This window comes from Muscardinus avellanarius (genome assembly GCF_963383645.1).
Source record: "Muscardinus avellanarius genome assembly, chromosome: 2".
NCBI classification, from domain to species: Eukaryota; Metazoa; Chordata; class Mammalia; order Rodentia; family Gliridae; genus Muscardinus; species Muscardinus avellanarius.
Genome location: NC_137787.1, coordinates 8,021,909 through 8,040,836, shown reverse-complemented (window position 1 = coordinate 8,040,836; position 18,928 = coordinate 8,021,909). Strand labels below are relative to the sequence as shown.

General features: G+C 43.4%; 1 protein-coding gene across 1 annotated transcript in view; it reads left to right on the top strand.

Annotated features, from left to right (window-relative positions):
• Nucleotides 1-18,928, top strand: part of DIS3L2 (DIS3 like 3'-5' exoribonuclease 2) — a gene marked incomplete at both ends in the record, with an annotated part of 327,839 nt that overhangs the window by 182,961 nt on the left and 125,950 nt on the right. Inside the window, one exon of the mRNA XM_080689222.1 lies at nt 17,335-17,414. Within this exon, the coding sequence (XP_080545348.1) occupies nt 17,335-17,414 (80 nt within the window). The remainder of the gene's footprint in view (nt 1-17,334; nt 17,415-18,928) is intronic.

Below are 18,928 nucleotides of genomic sequence, written 5' to 3'. Positions count from 1 at the left end.
AGGCCTTTATTGTGTTCATACTCTAAAACATTGTGCATTATAGGGAGCTTTTTATGCTTAAACTTTTAGTACTCTGTATTTAGGAGTGTAGATATTTGATCCTTCTGTGTGATTATTTTCAGAAAGCTTATACCTACTTAATTTAGTTCAGTTTTAGAACTTAGTTTGTATCAGTCAGTATTCTTATAATGTGTCTTAAAGTAACCCCAATATGATTATTTTAATGTGGACTATAGGAAAGTTATACTGACTGAATCAAAGAAGAAGAAGGTATTCAGAGAGAGTTTTGGGGTTTTGGTTACTCTTCCCATGGTGGTTTCTAACTTTTTTTTTTTTTGGTGGTACTGGGGTTCCTGGAAGCCCTTCTACCTCCAGGCTACACTCCCAGACCTCTTTTTACATTTTTTTTATATTTGGAAACAGGGTCTCCTAAGCCACTGCGCGCGGCTGGCTTCGAACCTGCGCGATCCTCCTGTCTCTGCCTCCCAAGCGCAGGGATTACAAGCGTGCGCCACCACGCCCGGCTCTAACTTTTTTTTTTTAATTTTTTTATTGGTGCACTGTATTCATACATCATAGTGGGATAAAAAAACTTTTGTAGACATACATGCACACATCGCCCAATTAGCCCCTATCCGATCCCCACCCCATTCCCTCCTCATCCCTCCTTCCCATGCTTAGCTTAGTGGTTGACATCTAGTACTATAGCAATTTATCCAAAATTAACAATGATAATCTCACAGAACAGTTTCATTTGTCTGATACCAAGCTTTTGATGACTTAAAGATAACATGTCAATATTTCTTTTTGTTTTCTTTTTTACCAGCGAAATATTTTTTTTCTTTTTTTTTTTTTAGGTGAAACTATCATACATTTATTTACTTAGTTTTCAGAAAAAATCTATCCTAATGTGGAATATGGACTCTCGATACCCAAAACGATCTGGAAAAAGAACAAAGCTAGAAGATGTATATTTTCTGATTTCAAACCATATAAAGCTACAATAACTGAAACAGTGTAGTACTGTTATAAAGGCAGATATATAAACCATTAGAGTTAAATAAAAACCTAGAGATGAATTCTTCCATATATTGTCAAGTTATTTTTGACAAGGTTTCCACAAACATTTGGTGGAGGAAATAATAATCTTTTAACTAAATATTGTTGAAAAATAATAATTACATGAAAAAGAATAAAATTGGACCCTTACCTAACACCATATACAAATATTAACTCAAAATAGATAAAAGACCTAAATATAAGTCTTAAGACAATAAACTTTTAGAAGACAATCTGGGTCATAAAACCTCACAACATTGAAATTGGCAGTGATTTCTTGGATATGATTTCAATGGCACAGGCAACAGAAGACTAAACAAACTCCCTAAAAATTAAAAAAAATTGTATATCCAAAGACAATGTAAACAGAGTTAAAAGTTACTAATAGAATGGGATAAAATACTTCCAAATGCTATATCTGAAGGTATATTAATATTCCAACTAGAAATCCTAAAAATTACCAACAATAAAAGCAAACAATACAATTTAGAGATAGGTAAAAGACTAATATAAATAATGAATCTCCACAGATAACCAATCTTAGTTGTCTGTTTGGTGGAAAATCTTGTTTCTCTGGTTCTGGTGTGTGTTACCTATTTCTTCTTTGTAGTTAAACTCTTTGAGTATTTTTCTAGTGCTGGTTTTGAAGACATTAATTCCTTCAGTTTCTGTTTCTTGTGGAAGCTTCTTATTTCCCCATCTAATTGGATAGAAAGTTTTGCTGGGTAGAGAATTTTTGGCTGGAAGTTGTTTTCTTTCAGAGTTTGGAATATGTTACCCAAGCCCTTCTGGCTCTCATGACTTGGTTTGGGAAATCTGGAGTGATTCTAATTAATTTGCCTCTGAATGTCACTTGGCCCTTTGTTTTTGTTGCCTCTAAGATTTTCCACTTGGCTTCCACATTGGTCATTTTGACAATTATGTGGCGTGGGGATCCTCTTCTCCGATCCTGTCTAAAGGGGGTTCTATAAGTTTCCTGGACCTGTGTATCAACCTCTTGCTCTATGTTTGGAAAATTTTCTGCTATTACTTCCTTGATTATATTATTAATCCCTTTGGTTTCACCTTCTTTTCCCTCCTCTATTCCAATTATTCTTAGGTTAGCTCTCTTAAAATGGGCCCATATTTCTTCAATGTCAGATTCCTGCTGTCGGATTTTTTTTTCTAAATTAGAAACTATGCATTCATTTTTGGAGTGATCATCTTCTAAGAGCGAGATTCTATTCTCCATGTGGTCTAATCGGTTGTTTGTACTTTGAATTGAGGCCTTTACTTCATTAATTGCATCCTTTATCTCTCTTTGACTCTCTCTGAATTCTTTTTGAAACAGCTCTATTATTTCTACAGTTATTTTCCTGATTTGATCTTCTAGAAATCTCTGAATTTCTGTTTTATCAGGTTCTGATGTTGTGGGGTTGTGGGCATTCATTGCTCCATTGTTATTCCTCTTTCCCATGATTTTGGAAGTTTATGCCTTCTCTGGGTTCTTCCCTTGGGTCACTATGACTTCACTTAAGGTGCTCTGGATCTCGAGTCTGTGGAATCTCAGTCACCACTACTCCTTTACTGGGTTGTATCGCAGAGTCTCAGACCTAGGGAGTCAATCGAGGCTGCTTTAGATCATGGGGGGTGCCAGGTTGGGCATTCTCCTATGGTGTGATATCTCTGCCACCACCACTCTCCCGCTGGGTCAAGTCCCTGTGAGTGCAGTACTGGGATTTATCCTCTAGGGCCACAATTTGACTCACTGTTTTTGAGTGCGCTGATGGAGCTGTAGTGGACTCGGTGAATTCGCTGCTGCCGCCGGTGACAATATGGTGCTGCTGCCACGCCCTTGGCTGTGAGGCTGGCGTATTTCTTCTCTGGTTTTGAGCTCCGCTCTGAGTCCTGGAAGGGTGTGCTGAGTCCAGCCACTGGGAGCTTTAGACACTCCCTGTGCCGAAAAATCTGCCGAATCCCGCCTGGCTGTTCCACAGCGACTCACCTCAGCTCGCTGTTCGCCGCTCCTCTCTGGAGCCTGGTGGGCTGTTGAGTGCATTGTTCTGGAGCTGTCCGGTGAACTCACTGCTGCCTCCGGCAGTAAGGCGCTGCTGCTGCGTTCTCGGGCGTAAGGCCGGCGTATCTCCTCTGTGGCTCTGAGCTCTGTTCTGAGACCCCCTCCTCTTTGGGGCCTGGTGCTGCAAGGAAACGGTTCCTAACTATTTCAGTGTCAGTGTGAACTCGTGATTTTGAACAGTATGTTAGGGTGACTCACAAGACAATTCTAGTTTTTAGGCCAGTGGAATAAAATATCAGTAAGTTCATATGATCAAACCCAGTATTTTCTAACTTTGCTTTCTGCAGAGTCCTATAAGCTATGACATCCAAGGAGTAATTATTATTTCTCTCACAAAAATTTTTAGTTTTGTCAGGCGTGGTGGCGCACGCTTGTAATCCCCGCACTTGGGAGGTGGAGACAGGCGGATCTCACAGGTTTCAAGGCAGCCGTGCTGGCTTAAGAGACCCTGTTTCCAAATAAAATATAAAAGTAGGTCTGGGAGTGTAGCCCAGAGTTGGAAGGACTTCCAGGAACCCCAGTACCACCAAAAAAACAAAAAAAAAATTTTTTTAGTTTTAGCTTCTAATACTAAACCCTCAAAAGGGATCTGGGCTCCTTAGGGAAATAGATGGTTTTGTTCTCAAAAGCACTGGAATGCTCAAAGGTATGTGGGGACACAACCAAAGGAATATAGGAAGGCATTTGAAAGGGCCCCCACTACCCTAATCTAGGATAATTTACTTATCAAAAAGTAGCGGTATTGGACTATAACACATTGAATTTTAAAATCAGTGGCTCTCTAAAGATCCAGAGCTGTTCCAATGGAAGGAAAAGCTCCCTTTAAAGTAGGAACTCTGATATACTGTTGGTGGGATTGCAAATTAGTGCGGCAATTTTGGAAAACAGTGTAAAGGATTCTCAGAAGAATGGGAATGAACCTACCATATAACCCAGCTATACCACTCTCAAAAGAATTGAAACCAGACCACCATAGGAATGACGCATGTTTATGTTTATAGCTGTACAATTCATAATCGCCAACCACGGAAGTCATTACCAGATGAATGGATCACAAACTTATGGGATGTATACACAGTGGATCTCTACTCAGCCATCAAGAAGAACAAAATTATGTCATTTACAGGAAAATGGCTGGAACTGGAGAATATTGTGCTGAGTGAGATTAGTCAGTCAGTCACAAAAAAGTGAAAGGTTGGATGTTTTCCCTCATATGTGGAAGCTAGGGAGAAATTGGGATACAGGAGGGACTCGTGGAATGAAGGAGGGGACCTATCTGAGAGAAGATGGAGAGGAGGAGGAAGACTTGAAGAGGAAAACGCTTTAGTGGATATAATGCACATACACAATTATTTCTTTTAAGATTTTCTTCTTGGTGCATTGTAGTCATTCATCTTAAAGGGTAATGGGGTACAAGATGGTGGAGGCACACATGCACACATCACTCATGTAGCCCATCCCCAAGTCCCTCCCCCTTCACTCTTTCTCATGTTTTGCGTAGTGATTGATATTTTTATGTTTGTGAATGTACATTAGGGAATTTCCCTCTTCCCCCTTCCATCCCCTCAGTTAGGATGCCTTATTTTCTTATCTATAGATTCTGCTTCTTCATCTAGAATTCTTCCTATGACCCATTTTCTCCCTAGCTTCCACATATTAGGGAGAGCATCCGATTTCTTACCTTTTCTGACTGACTAATCTCACTTAGCATAATGTTCTCCAGTTCCATCCATTTCCCTGCAAAGTACATCATTTAGTTCTTTTTGGCTGAGTAAAATTCCATTGTGTCCATATCCCATAGTTTTGTAATCCATTCATCTGTTGATAGACATCTTGGCTGGTTTCATAGTTTGGCAGTTGTGAATTGTGCAGCTATGAACATAGATATTCATGCATTAGTTTGGTAGTTTGGTTTCCGTTGTTTTGGGTAGATGCTTAGAAGTAATAATGCTGGATCATATGGTAGGTTCATTCCCATTGTTCTGAGGATCCTCCATAATGTTTTCCTAAGTGGTTGCACTAATTTGCAATCCCACCAACAATGTATTAGAGTTCCCACTTCTCCACATTCTTGCCAGCATTTGTTGTTGTTTCTGTTTTGGAATGATTGCCTTTCTAGTTGGAGTTAGGTGAAATCTAAGGGTAGTTTTGATTTGCATCTCTCTGATTGCTAATGATGTTGAGCTTTTTTTTCATATATTTATTAGTCATTTGAATTTGCTGTTTTGTTAAGTGTCTATTTAGTTGCCTTGCCATTGTGTGTGTGTGTGTGTGTGTGTGTGTGTGTGTGTGTGTGTGTGGTACTTGGGTTCCTGGAAGCCCTTCTACCTACGGGCTACACTCCCAGACCTATTTTTATATTTTTATTTGGAAACAGGGTCTCTTAAGTCAGCGAGGCTGGCTTCAAACCTGCGCGATCCTCTTGTCTCCGCCTCCCAAGCGCGGGGATTACAAGCATGTGCCACCACGCCTGGCTGCCCATTTTTTTATTGGGCTATTTGTTTTCTTATTGCTGAGTTTCTTGAGTTTTCTGTATATTCTAGATATTAGTCCTTTTATCCAAGGAATAGTTGGCAAAAATTTTCTCCCATTCTGTCAGCTCTTTGTTGAGGTTCTTGATAGTTTCCTTTGCTTTACAGAAGCACTTCAATTTAATGCAATCCAATGTATTCATCAGCCTTTTAGTTTCTTGTGCCTTTGGGGTCTTGTTGAGAAAGTTTTTACCTGTGCCTATGTGCTGTAGTGTTGGACCTATGCCCTCTTCAAGGAGCTGCAAGGTATCTGGTCTAATTTCCAAGTCTTTGATTTCTCTTGAACCGACTCTTGTGCAGGGTAAGAAAGTAGGGTTTATTTTGATTTTTCTGCTTATTGTTAACCAGTTTTGCTAATACCATTTATTGAACAGGCTTTCTTCCAGTGTATGTTTTTGGCCCCTTTGTCAAAAATCTATTGGCCAAGCTGGGCATGGTGGTGCACGCTTATAATCCCCGTGCTTGGGAGGCTGAGACAGGAGGATCATGTGGGTTCAAAGCCAGCCTCAGCTGGCTTAAGAGACACTGTTTCCAAGTAAAATATAAAATATGCCTGGGAATATAGCCTGGAGGTAGAAGACCCCTGGGTTCCATCCCCAGTACCACCACACAAAAAATCTATTGGCCATAAGTGTGCAGATTTGTTTCTGAATCTTCCATTCTGCTCTACTTGGTCTATGTATCTGTTTTTGTTCCAGATATTTTTATTTTGTACCATCCTGTTTTTATTACTATGGTTTTGTAGTGTATAGTTTGAAGTCAAGTATTGTGATGCCTCCTGCATTGTTTTCGTTCCTGAGGACTACTTTGGCTATTCTGGGTTTTTTGGTATTCCACATGAATTCACAAGGACTAATTTTTCTATGTGAGGAATGACCTTGGTAATTTAATGGGTATTGTGTTGAATCTGTAGATCACTTTTGGAACAATGGCCATTTTGATTATATTTATTCTGCCTATTCAAGAACATAGATGATCTTTCTGTCCTCTAAGGTCTTCTTTGATTTCTTTTTTCAGTGTTTTATAATTTTCTTTGTAGAGGTCTTTTACCTCCTTGATAAGACTTATTCCTAAATATTTTAATGTTTTTTGGGATATCCATTTATGGAAGTGTTTTGTGGATTTCTTTTTCATTGGATTTATGCTTGGCATACAGGAAAGCTTCTGATTTTTGTGTGTGTGTTTGTGTGGTACTGGGGTTCCTGGAAAGCCTTCTACCTCCGGGCTACACTCCCAGACACCTATTTTTTATATTTTTATTTGTAAACAGGGTCTCTTAAGCCAGCGGGGCTGCTTTGAACCTGGACGATCCTCCTGTCTCTGCCTCCCAAGCACAGGGATAACAGGCGTGTGCCACCATGCCTGGCTAAAGCTTCTGATTTTTTAAGATCGATTGTGTATCCAGACACTTTGTTGAATTTGTTGATCAGTTCTATAAGCCTTTGGTTGAGTTTGTTATGTCTTCTAAGTATAGTTATCATGTCATTTGCAAATAGTGATAGTTTGAGTTCTTCTTTTTCTATTTGTACTCCTTTGATTTCCTTTCCTTGCCTTATTGCTCTGGCTAGAGTCTCAAGTACTATATTAAAAAGAAGTGGTGATAATGGTCATCTTTGTCTTGTTCCTGTTTTTAGGGGGAATTCTCAAAGTTTTTCCCTACTTAATATGATGTTGGCTGTAGGCCTGTTTTATATTCCCTTTATGAGGTTGAGGTGTGTTCCTTCTATTCTGATCCTCTGCAGTGCTTTTAGTGTAAATGGGTGTTCAACTTTTCCAAATGCTCTTTCGTCATCTGTTGGAATGGTCATGTGATTTTTGTCTTTGGTTTTTTTATTTTATTTTATTTTATTTTATTTTATTTTTGGTGGGGGGGTACTAAAAATAGAATCCAGGGGCCTTCTACCTCTGGGCTACACACCCAGGCCTGTTTTATTTTTTATTTGGAAACAGGGTCTCACTAAGTTGCTGAGAGCTTCACTTAAGTAGCTGAGGCTGACCTTGAACCTGCAATCCTACTGTCTCCACCTCTCAAGTACTAGGATCACAAGCATGTGCCACCACACTGGGCTTTTGGTTCTGTTTATATGATGAATTACATGGATTGATTTTTGTATGTTGAACCACCCTTACATTCCTAGAATGAACCCTGCTTGGTCATGGTGTATAATTTTCTTGATGTGGTTGTGAATGCGTGTTGCTAATATTTTGTTTAGCAGTTTTATGTCTAAGTTCATCAACAATATAGGCCTATAGTTTTTTTTCCTTGAGCTGTCTTTATTTGGTTTTGATATTAATGTGATGTTGGCTTCATAGCATGTATTTGGGAGAGTCCCATTTCTATTTCACAAAATAGATTGAAGAGTATTGGGATTCACTCTTCTATAAATGTTTTATAAAATTCACGTGGGAAACCATCTGATCCTGGGCTTTTCTTTGATGGTAGGTTCTTTATTGCTGCTTCAATCTCTTTGATTACTATTGGTTGGTTTAAATTTTCTATATCTTTTTTTACTCAGTTTAGGAAAGTTGTGTTTATCTAGAAAGTTGTCAGTTTCTTCCAGATTCTGTATAGTTTTTGAGTATTTTTGAGTATTGGAGTATAGTTTTTCAAAGTAGTTTCTGATAGTCCTCTGGATTTTTACACTGTTGGTAGTAATATCTTCTTTTTTAAACTCTTAATCTCTTATCTCATAATTTGGGTTGATCTCTCTCTCTCTCTCTCTCTCTCTCTCTCTCTCTCTCTCTCTCTCTTTCTCTCTCTCCAAATAAGACCACATCCTGGGCCACAACGTGAGCACTAGCAAATTAAAAAAATGTGACATACTCCCCTGTGTCTTCTCAGATCACAATAGAATAAAACTAGAAATCAACTATAAGAAGACCCAGAGGAACCAGATAAGCATGTGGAGACTGAACACCACACTGCCGAATAAAGAATGGGTCATAGAAGAAGTAAGGGGTGAAATCAAGAAATTCCTAGAAACAAAGGAAAATAGAGATACAACATATCAAAACCTCTGGGACACTGTGAAGGCAGTATTAAGAGGAAAATTTATAGCTCACATAAGAAAAAAAGAAAATCTTCATATAAATAACCTAATGACACACCTCAAAGCTCTTGAAGAACAGGAACAATCTAACCTCAAAGCCAGTAGAAGACAGGAAATTATTAAAATCAGAACAAAAATCAATGAAGTAAAGAATAAAAATACAGAAAATCAACAAAACAAAAAGCTGGTTTCTTTTTAAATTAATGTTGTTTCTTTCTTTTGTCATAATGCTGTTTTAATGGCAGTAGAGACCAAGTGTCAGCAGGACTGATAAGAGCTGCTTCCTTGGTCGCCATCTTCCCAGAAGTCTGTATTATTTCAAATCACTGTTTTACGCATGGGAAGGCTCAATGAGTACTTTGTGCATGTATGCCTCTATGACCTCGGACTTCATCATGGTGCATGATTATAATGCATAAATAAGTAAATATATATATAATCATTGGTGCTAGGATTTGAACCCAAGATATTCACACAGTCTCAAAATTTCATTCCATAGAGGACATTATTTACAGAGGGTAGCAGGAAGCTTCCAAATAGACTGATCTGGCTCTCAGCATTTTTGTGTGTGTGTGGTGCTGGGAATTGAACCCAGGGAAATTCTACCTCTGAGCTACACCCCCAGCCCTATTTTTTTTATTCTTTATTTTGAGACAGGGTTTCACTAAGTTGTAGAGGGCCTCACTAAGTAGCTGAGGCTGGCCGCAAATCTGTGATCCTCCTGTTTCAGCCTCCCAAGTACTGAGACTCTTCCACAATAGCAGTGCTATATTAAAATATGAGTGGCCATTAAGCCATGTAAAGAATATAACTACCAGATATAGTGTGCAAACTGATTGTCTCCTAGAGTAGGAGGAAGACGAGAAGTTGAAGAGACTTTGAGGGAACATTTGAAGACATATATAGTCTCTAGATGATAGAGAATTATTATCCTTCTTGGATGTTGTAATGATATTGTGGAGCTGCACACGGATGCTTTTGTTCTTATAAAACATGTGCTGGAATATGGAGAGCAAAGTATCATGATCTCTGCATTGTAGTTTTCAGCAGTTCAAAGGTGAATAGAAGGAAGAAAGCCTTCTATTTGAAGGGAGGCCCAGAAAGAGAGGAAAAGGTGAAAGCCAGCCAACAGCAAAGGCCGACCTTCAGTACCTTGGGGAAAGAGGCCATGGATGTTCACTTTAGTGTTCTTTCAAGTTCCCTGAAAGCTAAACATTTCTCGGAATGGAAGTTGAGGGAAGAAAGCCATTTGTGCTTATTGTGTGCTTATGCCATGGCTTCCCGAGCTGTCTCTGGCCCCGTGGCACCAGGCCGGTCCTGGCCTGGCCTGCACTCCAGGCATAGAGCATGGAAGGCTTAGCGAGCGGATTATGTTGGTTCTGATTCAGTTTCATGTCGTTACTGTCTTCTAGAGTGTAAAAACTATTAACCATATTCACTTGGTGTAGAGTTTTGCCAAAGCATGAGATGGCCCTCTGTGGACCCACAGGTTATTATTTTTAAAACCTGGTCAGGTGAGAAATGCCCGCCCAGAGCCCTGTGTCCTTTGTTTCAGCTCACCTCATTCAAGTCACTCCATCACTGATGGGGGGTGGAGGAGGGGCTGGGTGCAAATGAACCAAGGCTCTTTCTGTTCATGGGACTTAGTCTTTTTTTGTTCTCAAAAACTCTGTGATCAGTGTTAGACACTCTAGCCTCCATTACATTAGAACTGAGCATAGTAAGATAACAACTGCTGTTGGAAAAAACAAAAGTCCCCACCCACAAAAAATAACAACCCAGTGGGGACAGACCTAGGTTTGGATGGCAATTCCAGCTCAGTGAAATGGAAGCTGAGCCCAGTGTGTCTGCACTGCAGACCCGGCACACACCTGGCTAGGTCCCCATGACGGTGCTTTTGGGGACACATGGCTATGGATGAGCGCTTCAGGTCTCTGGCTGTTTTTCCTGCTATGGTTTACATAAAATATTCTGGTTGCTTTATAAACTGTGCTACCATCTAACTTAAGAAGGCACTGGAGTAAAAGTTTTACTCTTTTTTCCTTAAGGTCATTTCTTAGATTTTTTCCATTCCTTTTCACCCGTTCACCACCATTGACCCAGATCCTTCCTACCAGAATTGCTTGCAGCAAGAAGACAAACCCAGAGGCGCGGACAGAGGAGGGCCTCTATCAATTTTGTTACTCTGGACATGGTCCCTGAACCACAGTTTGTAAAACACTTTTATGAGAAAAGAAGATGGGATGAAGACAGAAAAGGACACCCTTGGAAGTAATAACCCTGTGGTGCGACCACAGGGTCCGACGCCAGGAAGTCAGGAGTTGTGCCCCAAGGCACCGTGGCACAGTGGAGTGGAGAGTGCTGAAGGGGCCCCTGGTCGTTCTTTGGTTCATCTCCCACAGCTGCTTGTTGTATGTGTACTTCCAGGTGCCGGAAGGGACACAGAGGCAGGCGAACGTCAGCGCTGGCCCTGATCCTGCCTCCCATCCTGTCCCAGTGGTGACACATGTCCCTGAGTAGCTGCCAGCACACCAGGGATGGTGACTGGTGCCCTCAGAGGGGAGCGGGCTGCCAGCATGGGCGAAGCAAGTGGGGAGAGGGGCTTCCACCCTGAAGCCACAGGGCCCCCAGGGCAGGCGGCATTGCAGCCAGGCCTCTGAGCTCCGAAGGTCTTAGAACTTGGAGACTGTGGGGAAAGTGTCGTGATATAGGAACACCACAGACATTTCAGAGAAGAGAGAGGATGAAAAAAGGTGTGGCACGCGAGGCATACGTTGGAAATGTGCAATGTAATTAGAAAAGTCCGTGGAGGACTTTGAATCCTAAGCCTCATTTCTACTTTTTTCAGTAAGGAGTTGGTGAGGGTTTCCACTGTGGCCATGCTTTAAAGGTGATTAATCCACCAGCACCACTGTGGGGAGAACAATTTCTGGGATGTAGCAGGGACCGTGGCCCACATCCAGGGAGGCGAGCAGTGACAGAGGGCTGAGGAGATGCTGTTGTGGGCACCGCAGCTGCTCCCAGCTTGAAGGGCCGGGAGCCAGGGGTGCACAGGTGTGCGAGGCACAGGATCTCAGCTTTCGTCATTTTCTCGGACTCCTGATCAGATCTTTAGGATTATAAAAGGCTTTCCACGATTCCTTCTGTGCCCTTTTCCCAGAATGAAGGCTTTGAGTGAAACAGATGATCCTTAGAAGATGCTGTCTCTTTAAAGTTCTCCCAAGCCCTTGAGTCAGGTGCCTTCAGAACTTTTGGTTACATAACTTGCTCTGAATTGGAATTCTGCAGCCTCATGGAATCTCCTTCGTTCCCTCCCCCACCTGGCACTTTATTTCCTGTGGGTCAGGGTTAGCTTCTTTCTAACCATTGTTGCAGAACTCTTTAAATATTTTGTCTTACAGGTCCTAAAAGCTGGCAGGCCAGGCTGTTCCCTGCAAGGTTCGAGCCTTCCAGACAAGGAGCCAGTAAAATCCCAAGCATGTTAACAGCTGGAGGGTGCACTGCCCCATGGGGCTGGGCTCCCAAGTGCAGAGGCCAGCAGCTCCTGGCCCCTGTGGCCCACACTAGGAGCCCTCGTCCACCATCATGGCCCGCTCGCAGCCGCGGCAGTGAACCAATTAAACCACTGGCTCTCAGTGAGGCTGGGGCTTGTCAGGGTCATTCATTGTTCCCTCGGGCTCCCACTTTTCCATAGTGCAATTTGGAGCCTGCTGTTGTGCAGTTCCTTGTTGGGAGCCCTCGTGGTCTTCCTCTGTCTGAAGTCTGTTTTCCTAGTAGTCAGAGCTGCGTGTTGCTTTCTTCCAGCACCCTCTCAACACATGTTTCTGAAATGTTGTAATCCTACAACTTACATATGCATTTGTTTATACTCTGCCTTTAAAAAAATGACTTCATGCAATTTGCAGACACTACATATAATGCAATAATTTCTTAAAATTAGGAAGTGGGGCAAAAGGCAGGCATCTTTGAGTAGGGAAGTTAGGTACACCCAGGGTAAAAGTTAGTTTATAGTGTCCAGACTACAAATCAGGTCTTCTAGAGGCAAGTCACAAATGTTTTTCTGAATTTCCAAACAGCCAACACAAGGACAAACTTGATCGAGGATAAAATTCATGTGTGTAAGATGGAGACTGCCAGCTCAGAAGTTTCTCTGCGCTGTGCACGCTTCCCCACAGGTGCTCGTGCAGTGACAGATGGGCTCTGGCTCGTCGGTGCCCTGCAGGGGAGAGCATGGGCCTTCAGTTGACTCCTTGCTGCATCCCTTGGCACAGGCTTAGTGGCACAAACCCTGGAGACAGAGAGTTCACTGGAGTCCTGTGCGGGGGTCTCCGTGCAGGCCATCCTTCCTCCAGATGGGCTTCCCTGAGGGACTCTGCTTCCTCTGGGCAGATGCTCTGCCACAGAAAAGTGCCAGGGCAAATGAGTATGCAGGAACTGCTGATGTGAACATTTTAAAGGCTCTGAAAAGTTCTATAATTAAGAAATCAACCCAGCGTTTCCCAAACGAATTGAATAACAAGACCTTTTTAGAAGGTCTTGTTTCATTAGAAAACACTGATTTGAAACAGGGTTAGCAACCTTTCTACTAAGGGCCATCTCCTGAACTCCCCAACCCCAGCTAACCCAGGTCCTTAGCTTGCTAAACACACACTCTACCCCAGGCTGTATCCCCAGCCTCCTAATAGCAGATATTTTAGGTATGCTGTCTTTCTCACAACTGGTCAACTCTGCCATTGTGTTGAAAAGGCAAGTCAAGCTTTATAAAGATGGACACTAAAAATTGAATTGCATATAGTTTTCCTGTGTCAGAAAATTGTTTTCTTCCTTTGATCTCTTTTCAACCATTTGGAAATGCAAAATCTGAACTAAACTCACAAGCCATTCAGAAACAAACGACAGGTCAAGTCTGGTCTGTGGAGCGTGGTATCCCGATCCCTGATCCAGGTAATGTTTGGGTGGTATATCTTTGTAGCAAGCAAGCTTTCCTGAGTACTGTTCCTCAGAGCTCAGTTTTAATTTAGACTTTTAGGTTTCTAGTTTAAGAGCAGTCAAAACAAACAAAACGAGCTGTCTTTTCAGAAAATAACTGTGGGTTCTCTCAAGGAAGACAGTTTTGAACTAACTGTATAATCCTTAATCTTGTCCAATATGGCTGGACTAGCTGTAGACTGGAAATGCCTCGGTGGGCATTGTCATTCACTCGTGTCCGTGGAAATGAATGCCTCGGAGCACTTGAGGACAATAATTTTAAGAAAATATGACCTCCTAATTAGCCCTTCAAATAAGCTAGGAAACTGTGGCTCCCACCGCTACCAAGGTAACTAACAGAGTATTCTTTTCCATTTTGACTTGGAGGGACATTCTTTCAGCTTCTTGCAAAATCATTAGAATGAAAGAAGTCCCAGAGCATTCCTAGCATCCCATCTGACACTGTAGCTTCAGATGTGCAAGTATTTTTATTGAGTACTCAGTGTATATACGCCTCTTGGCAGGTTTTATGAGCGATACCAAAAGGAGCAGAGCGTCCCTTCTTTACCTTGTGAACTAAGGGTAAGGTCCTCACCAACTTACACCCCACACTACTGGACTCAGGATTAATTTCACCTCTCATTCAGTCATGAACTCACTCCATCAACAAACGCTTCTGAGCTGCAGCCCCTGTTTGAAGCCCTGAGGACTGTGCTTTCTGGAGGACTCACTGTTTCTCTTCTTTCGCCGCCATGCTTACAATCTCTTGTATGTGGTGGGACAGAGATGATTTCTAGTTAATCCTGAGACTTCGCCTTTGTGTCCCCACACCGTGTGGTTGGTGTCCTTGAGATCTTCAGCTTGTGTGTGGTGCCGTGCTGGCCTTCCCGTCCTGGGCTGCTCGCTACGTGCATCTGTTTCTTCCACCTGGTGGCACCTACTTTCCCCTCCTTTTCTTAGTGCACCAGTGGGTACAGAGTTGTGCCAGATCCATAATTTTGAAGCCATTGACTGGATTAAGCAAGAGGAGTCTAAACAAATGTTATTGTTAAACCCTCTGATAAGCAGTATTATATATTGACAATTGTTTTTTATTTGGGGAAGATGCTCTACATTGTTAATTTTCTCCCTTTACAAAAGGAATACTCAATTGCAGTGAAACTTTTTCTAAAATATAAAACACCTTAAAGGGAAAATTTAATCTGTAATTCAAGTACCCACTGATCAACACTGTAAACAGTTAGTACATATTTTTTTCCTTTCCTCAGTTCAAAATTCACGCTTTAAAATTATTTTTAAATTAGCAAAAAGTAAAATTGATCTTTATTGGTCCATGAATTTTAAGATAGGCGTAGAGCTTAGACACCACTAGCAAGATCAGCAGAGTCTGTCCTCCCTGCGCTGGCCCCAGGGCCCTGGGAGCCACGGAGCCGTGCTCCGTCACTATCGTTTACCTTCGGATAATGTCCTAAGTGGAATCACATAATACGTAAGTGCTCAGTAGTGGCCTTCTTCACTCAGCCTACCACCTTTGAGAGCCATTTGAGTTGCGGCTTGTGTGAATAATCTGCTCATTTTCATAGTTAAATCCTATTCTATTATGGGACTGTTCCATTGGTTACCAATGGGCTGTACCAATGGGTGTGCATTTATCTTTGTGTGTGTGTGTGTGTGTGTGTGTGTGTGTGTGTGTGTGTGTGCGTGCGCTATTGGGGTTCCTGGAAGCCCTTCTACCTCTGGGCTACACTCCCAGACCAATTTTATACTTTTTTATTTGGAAACAGGGTCTCTTAAGCCAGCGCGGCTGGCTTGGAACCTGCCTGATCCTCCTGTTTCCGCCTCCCAAGCGTGGGGATTACAAGTGTGCACCACCATGCCCAGCTGCATTTATTATTTTAAATTTCTATTGTTGTTGCTGTTTAAAACATTTGACATTCTGGAATTTCAAGCTACATTAAAATTAATGTATATATATATGTATTTATATATTTATTTATTTATTTTTGGTGGTACTGGGGTTCCTGGAAGCCCTTCTACCTCCGGGCAACACTCCCACATCTATTTTTATATTTTTTTTTAATTTGGAAACAGGGTCTTTTAGCCAGCAAGGCTGGCTTCGAACCTCTGCAATCCTCCTGTCTCCGCCTCCCAAGCGCGGAGATTACAAGCATGCGCCACCACGCCTGGCTAAAATTAATGTATATATTTAAAGTGGAGGGATTTCTGTTCCCCCCAAAGCTCTTGTTGAGCCATTGGTGCAGTTTGCAGTAGTGTTGTCTTGGCGTCTAGGTGCTGTGGTGGAGGGTCAGTGGAGGACCAGAGTGGCGGAGGGTTGGTGGGAGGACCAGAGTGGCAGAGGGTCGGTGGAGGACCAGAGTGGCGGAGGGTTGGTGGGAGGACCAGAGTGGCGGAGGGTCGGTGGAAGACCAGAGTGGCGGAGGGTCGGTGGAGGACCAGAGTGGTGGAGGGTCAGTGGAGGACCAGAGTGGCAGAGGGTCGATGGAGGACCAGAGTGGCGGAGGGTTGGTGGGAGGACCAGAGTGGCGCAGGAGGGCGATGAGCAAGGATGGTAAGCAGAGCTGGGTGGACAGAGCAGGCCTGAGGCCTCAGCAGGTGCTCCAGGGCATGGCAGCCGGAGGGCTTGGGGAAGTTTGAGCAGACCTATAAGGAAGTCTTTGAGAGCAGGCCTGACTGTGGTCAGTAGCAGCACGGCCCAGCCCATCTTCGGGGAGAGAGGGTGGGGTGGCGGATCACTGGCAGTGCAGAGGAAACAGGAGCTTGGGAGAGGCCAGTGGGAGCGGGAGTGCCCCTAGAGAGTGTGGCGCAGGCGGGAGGTGGCTGCTGCGGAAGGCCCCAGTGTCCCGGCCAGGAGAGGGCTGGGGATCTGGAGAACCAAGAACAGCTGCTGCCAGCATGTTCACAGGGCAGGAAGGGATGAGCTGGGTGAGTGCTGATTGTATGGGAAACTATAAACCAGAAGGAGAATGTCCTGGTGCTGTGTAGATTAATCATGAGATGTACATCAGGTAAATGGGCACAGGCTATACTTGAGGATAAGCTTGGGTAAAGTATATGATTAGTCCGTGGACACAAGCTGTGATTTGGGCTGTTTCCAAGTAAAATTGTATTATGGTTACCTATGTGACCCCAAGGTCTCTGCAGAACTTATTGTTGGGCCCTGTCCTCAGTGTCACAAGTCAGGTAACTTATTCTTTGTTATATCCCACTTATTCAAGACAGGAGAAGGAGCAGTAAACCCTCTCCAGCAGATCCTTGAAGATCAGGTTCCCATCAACCCTAGGAAGGGGAAGCAGAGTAAGAACTGACCGTCAGAGAGGGACCGACCCAAGGGACCTGTCCCTCTAGTCAGACCCCTTCTGGGGAAGCAGCCTCCCTTCTGCCCACTCCCCCTGCTCTCACTCGGCAGAGGAGATGTCAGTGCCTCTGGAGGAGGAGGAGGGGGAGGAGGAGGAGGAGGAGGAGGAGGGCGCTCACCCATCTGTCACACTTCAGTCTCACATTTCTTGCTTCCCAGAGAAAGATTATAGAAATTCTTTTTCTCTCAACATAACAGAACACACATGCAAATTTAACTGTTGTTTAGTGCTGTAATACATTAGAGTAGAGATCTCATTGTGTCATTGCTAATTGTATATTAAATATTTCCTAGGAAAGACTGTATCTTCACCATTGACCCATCAACTGCCCGAGACCTGGATGACGCCCTCTCCTGCAGGCCGCTGGCTGATGGTAGGTTGGAAAGTTTTGTACTCTTCTGGCAGCAGGCAGTGTGTAGACCTGTGTACTTTGCATGGCTGCCTTATGCTCGCCAGGCAGGGAGACAGGCGAGGTTGGGTTTGCTTTGTTTCTGAACTTTCTATAGGCCCCTGAACATACACAGCTGTGTGACTGACTGTGTTCTCGCAGCGCCTTTGGTGAAGGTGAGAATGAGAAGTGCCATTGCACCAGGGCCCTTCTTGGCTTAGAAGAGGTGGTGGTGAAGCAGAAGAAATTTTATTTTATTCATTTATTATTATTATTATTATTATTATTATCATTATTTTGGTGGTACTGGGGTTCCTGGAAGCCCTTCTACCTCCGGGCTACACTCCAAGACCTATTTTTTATATTTTTATTTGGAAACAGGGTCTCTTAAGCCAGCGCGGCTGGCTTTGAACCTGAGCTATCCTTCTGTCTCCGCCTCCCAAGCGTGGGGATTATAAGTGTGCGCCACCACGCCTGGCAAAGCAGAAGAAATTTTAGGTGTTGGCTTTTCAGGTAGTTCCAGTCGAGGTGCAAAGAGCTTTGAAAAGAAAGGGGATGGCCAAGGGTCCTCAGAGCTCAGGGGGCTGAGGAGGGTCTCTCCCGAGAGTAGCTCCACTGGAAGCAGGAGCTCCGTCCAGGCTTGAGTGGAGAGCCTCGGCCCTTCTCCACGGTCTTCATCTATGCAGACACCGCACAGGCAGCTGGTGGGGGTTCTTTAAACATTCCCATGGGATTTCTAAGGCGGGAAAAAGCAGCACTGGGGCCAGTGGTCTTTGGAAATGGTTGGAGGAGGAAGGGTAGCATCAGCTCACTCTCAAAGGAAAAGCGTGTCGGTGTGAGTACAGTCAACCCATCCAGCCCTTTCTTCATGCCCGACATTTCTCACCCGTCTTTTGAGTGGTGTCTGTTTGGGCGCAGTGACTCTGGTCATTCTCAGAGATGACCTCGTCACCAGCATAACCTTTGATGTCTGCCCATGATGAGTATCCAACCCTCCTGGCTTCAGTCTGCCACAGAGCACTGAACACTGCAGAGCATTCCCATCTTCCTTGATGCGAACCCCCATCAAGTCTGTGTGATCCTCCTCTGCTGTAAGAGACGGTGACGTTTAGCAGGTAGAAGGTGGAGAGACAGAAAACACCATTGCCTAAACATCGATTTGTCCCCTTTTAGTAGAATCTTACCCCTTAAAACTGTAAGATTACTTCATGTTTTCAATTAACGAAAATTGAAGGAAAGTAAATCATAAGGCGAGAAAAGTTCCCATGAAAGTTTTAGAGAAATTATGTATTTTTACAATCCAGAATTGAAGCAAACTATGTACAAAAGCAAATGCTGGCTTGATTTCTTACATTCTGAGCAACCTGCTGCACGCGAACGCTGGGCAGACCCACGTTCCATGGCAGCTCCACTTCCCCGAGCCCAGTGCACAAAGTGCCCTGAGGAAGAATGCCAGCTGACCTGGACCTCCCTTCCCTCTGGGGCCAAGGCTCTGCTCT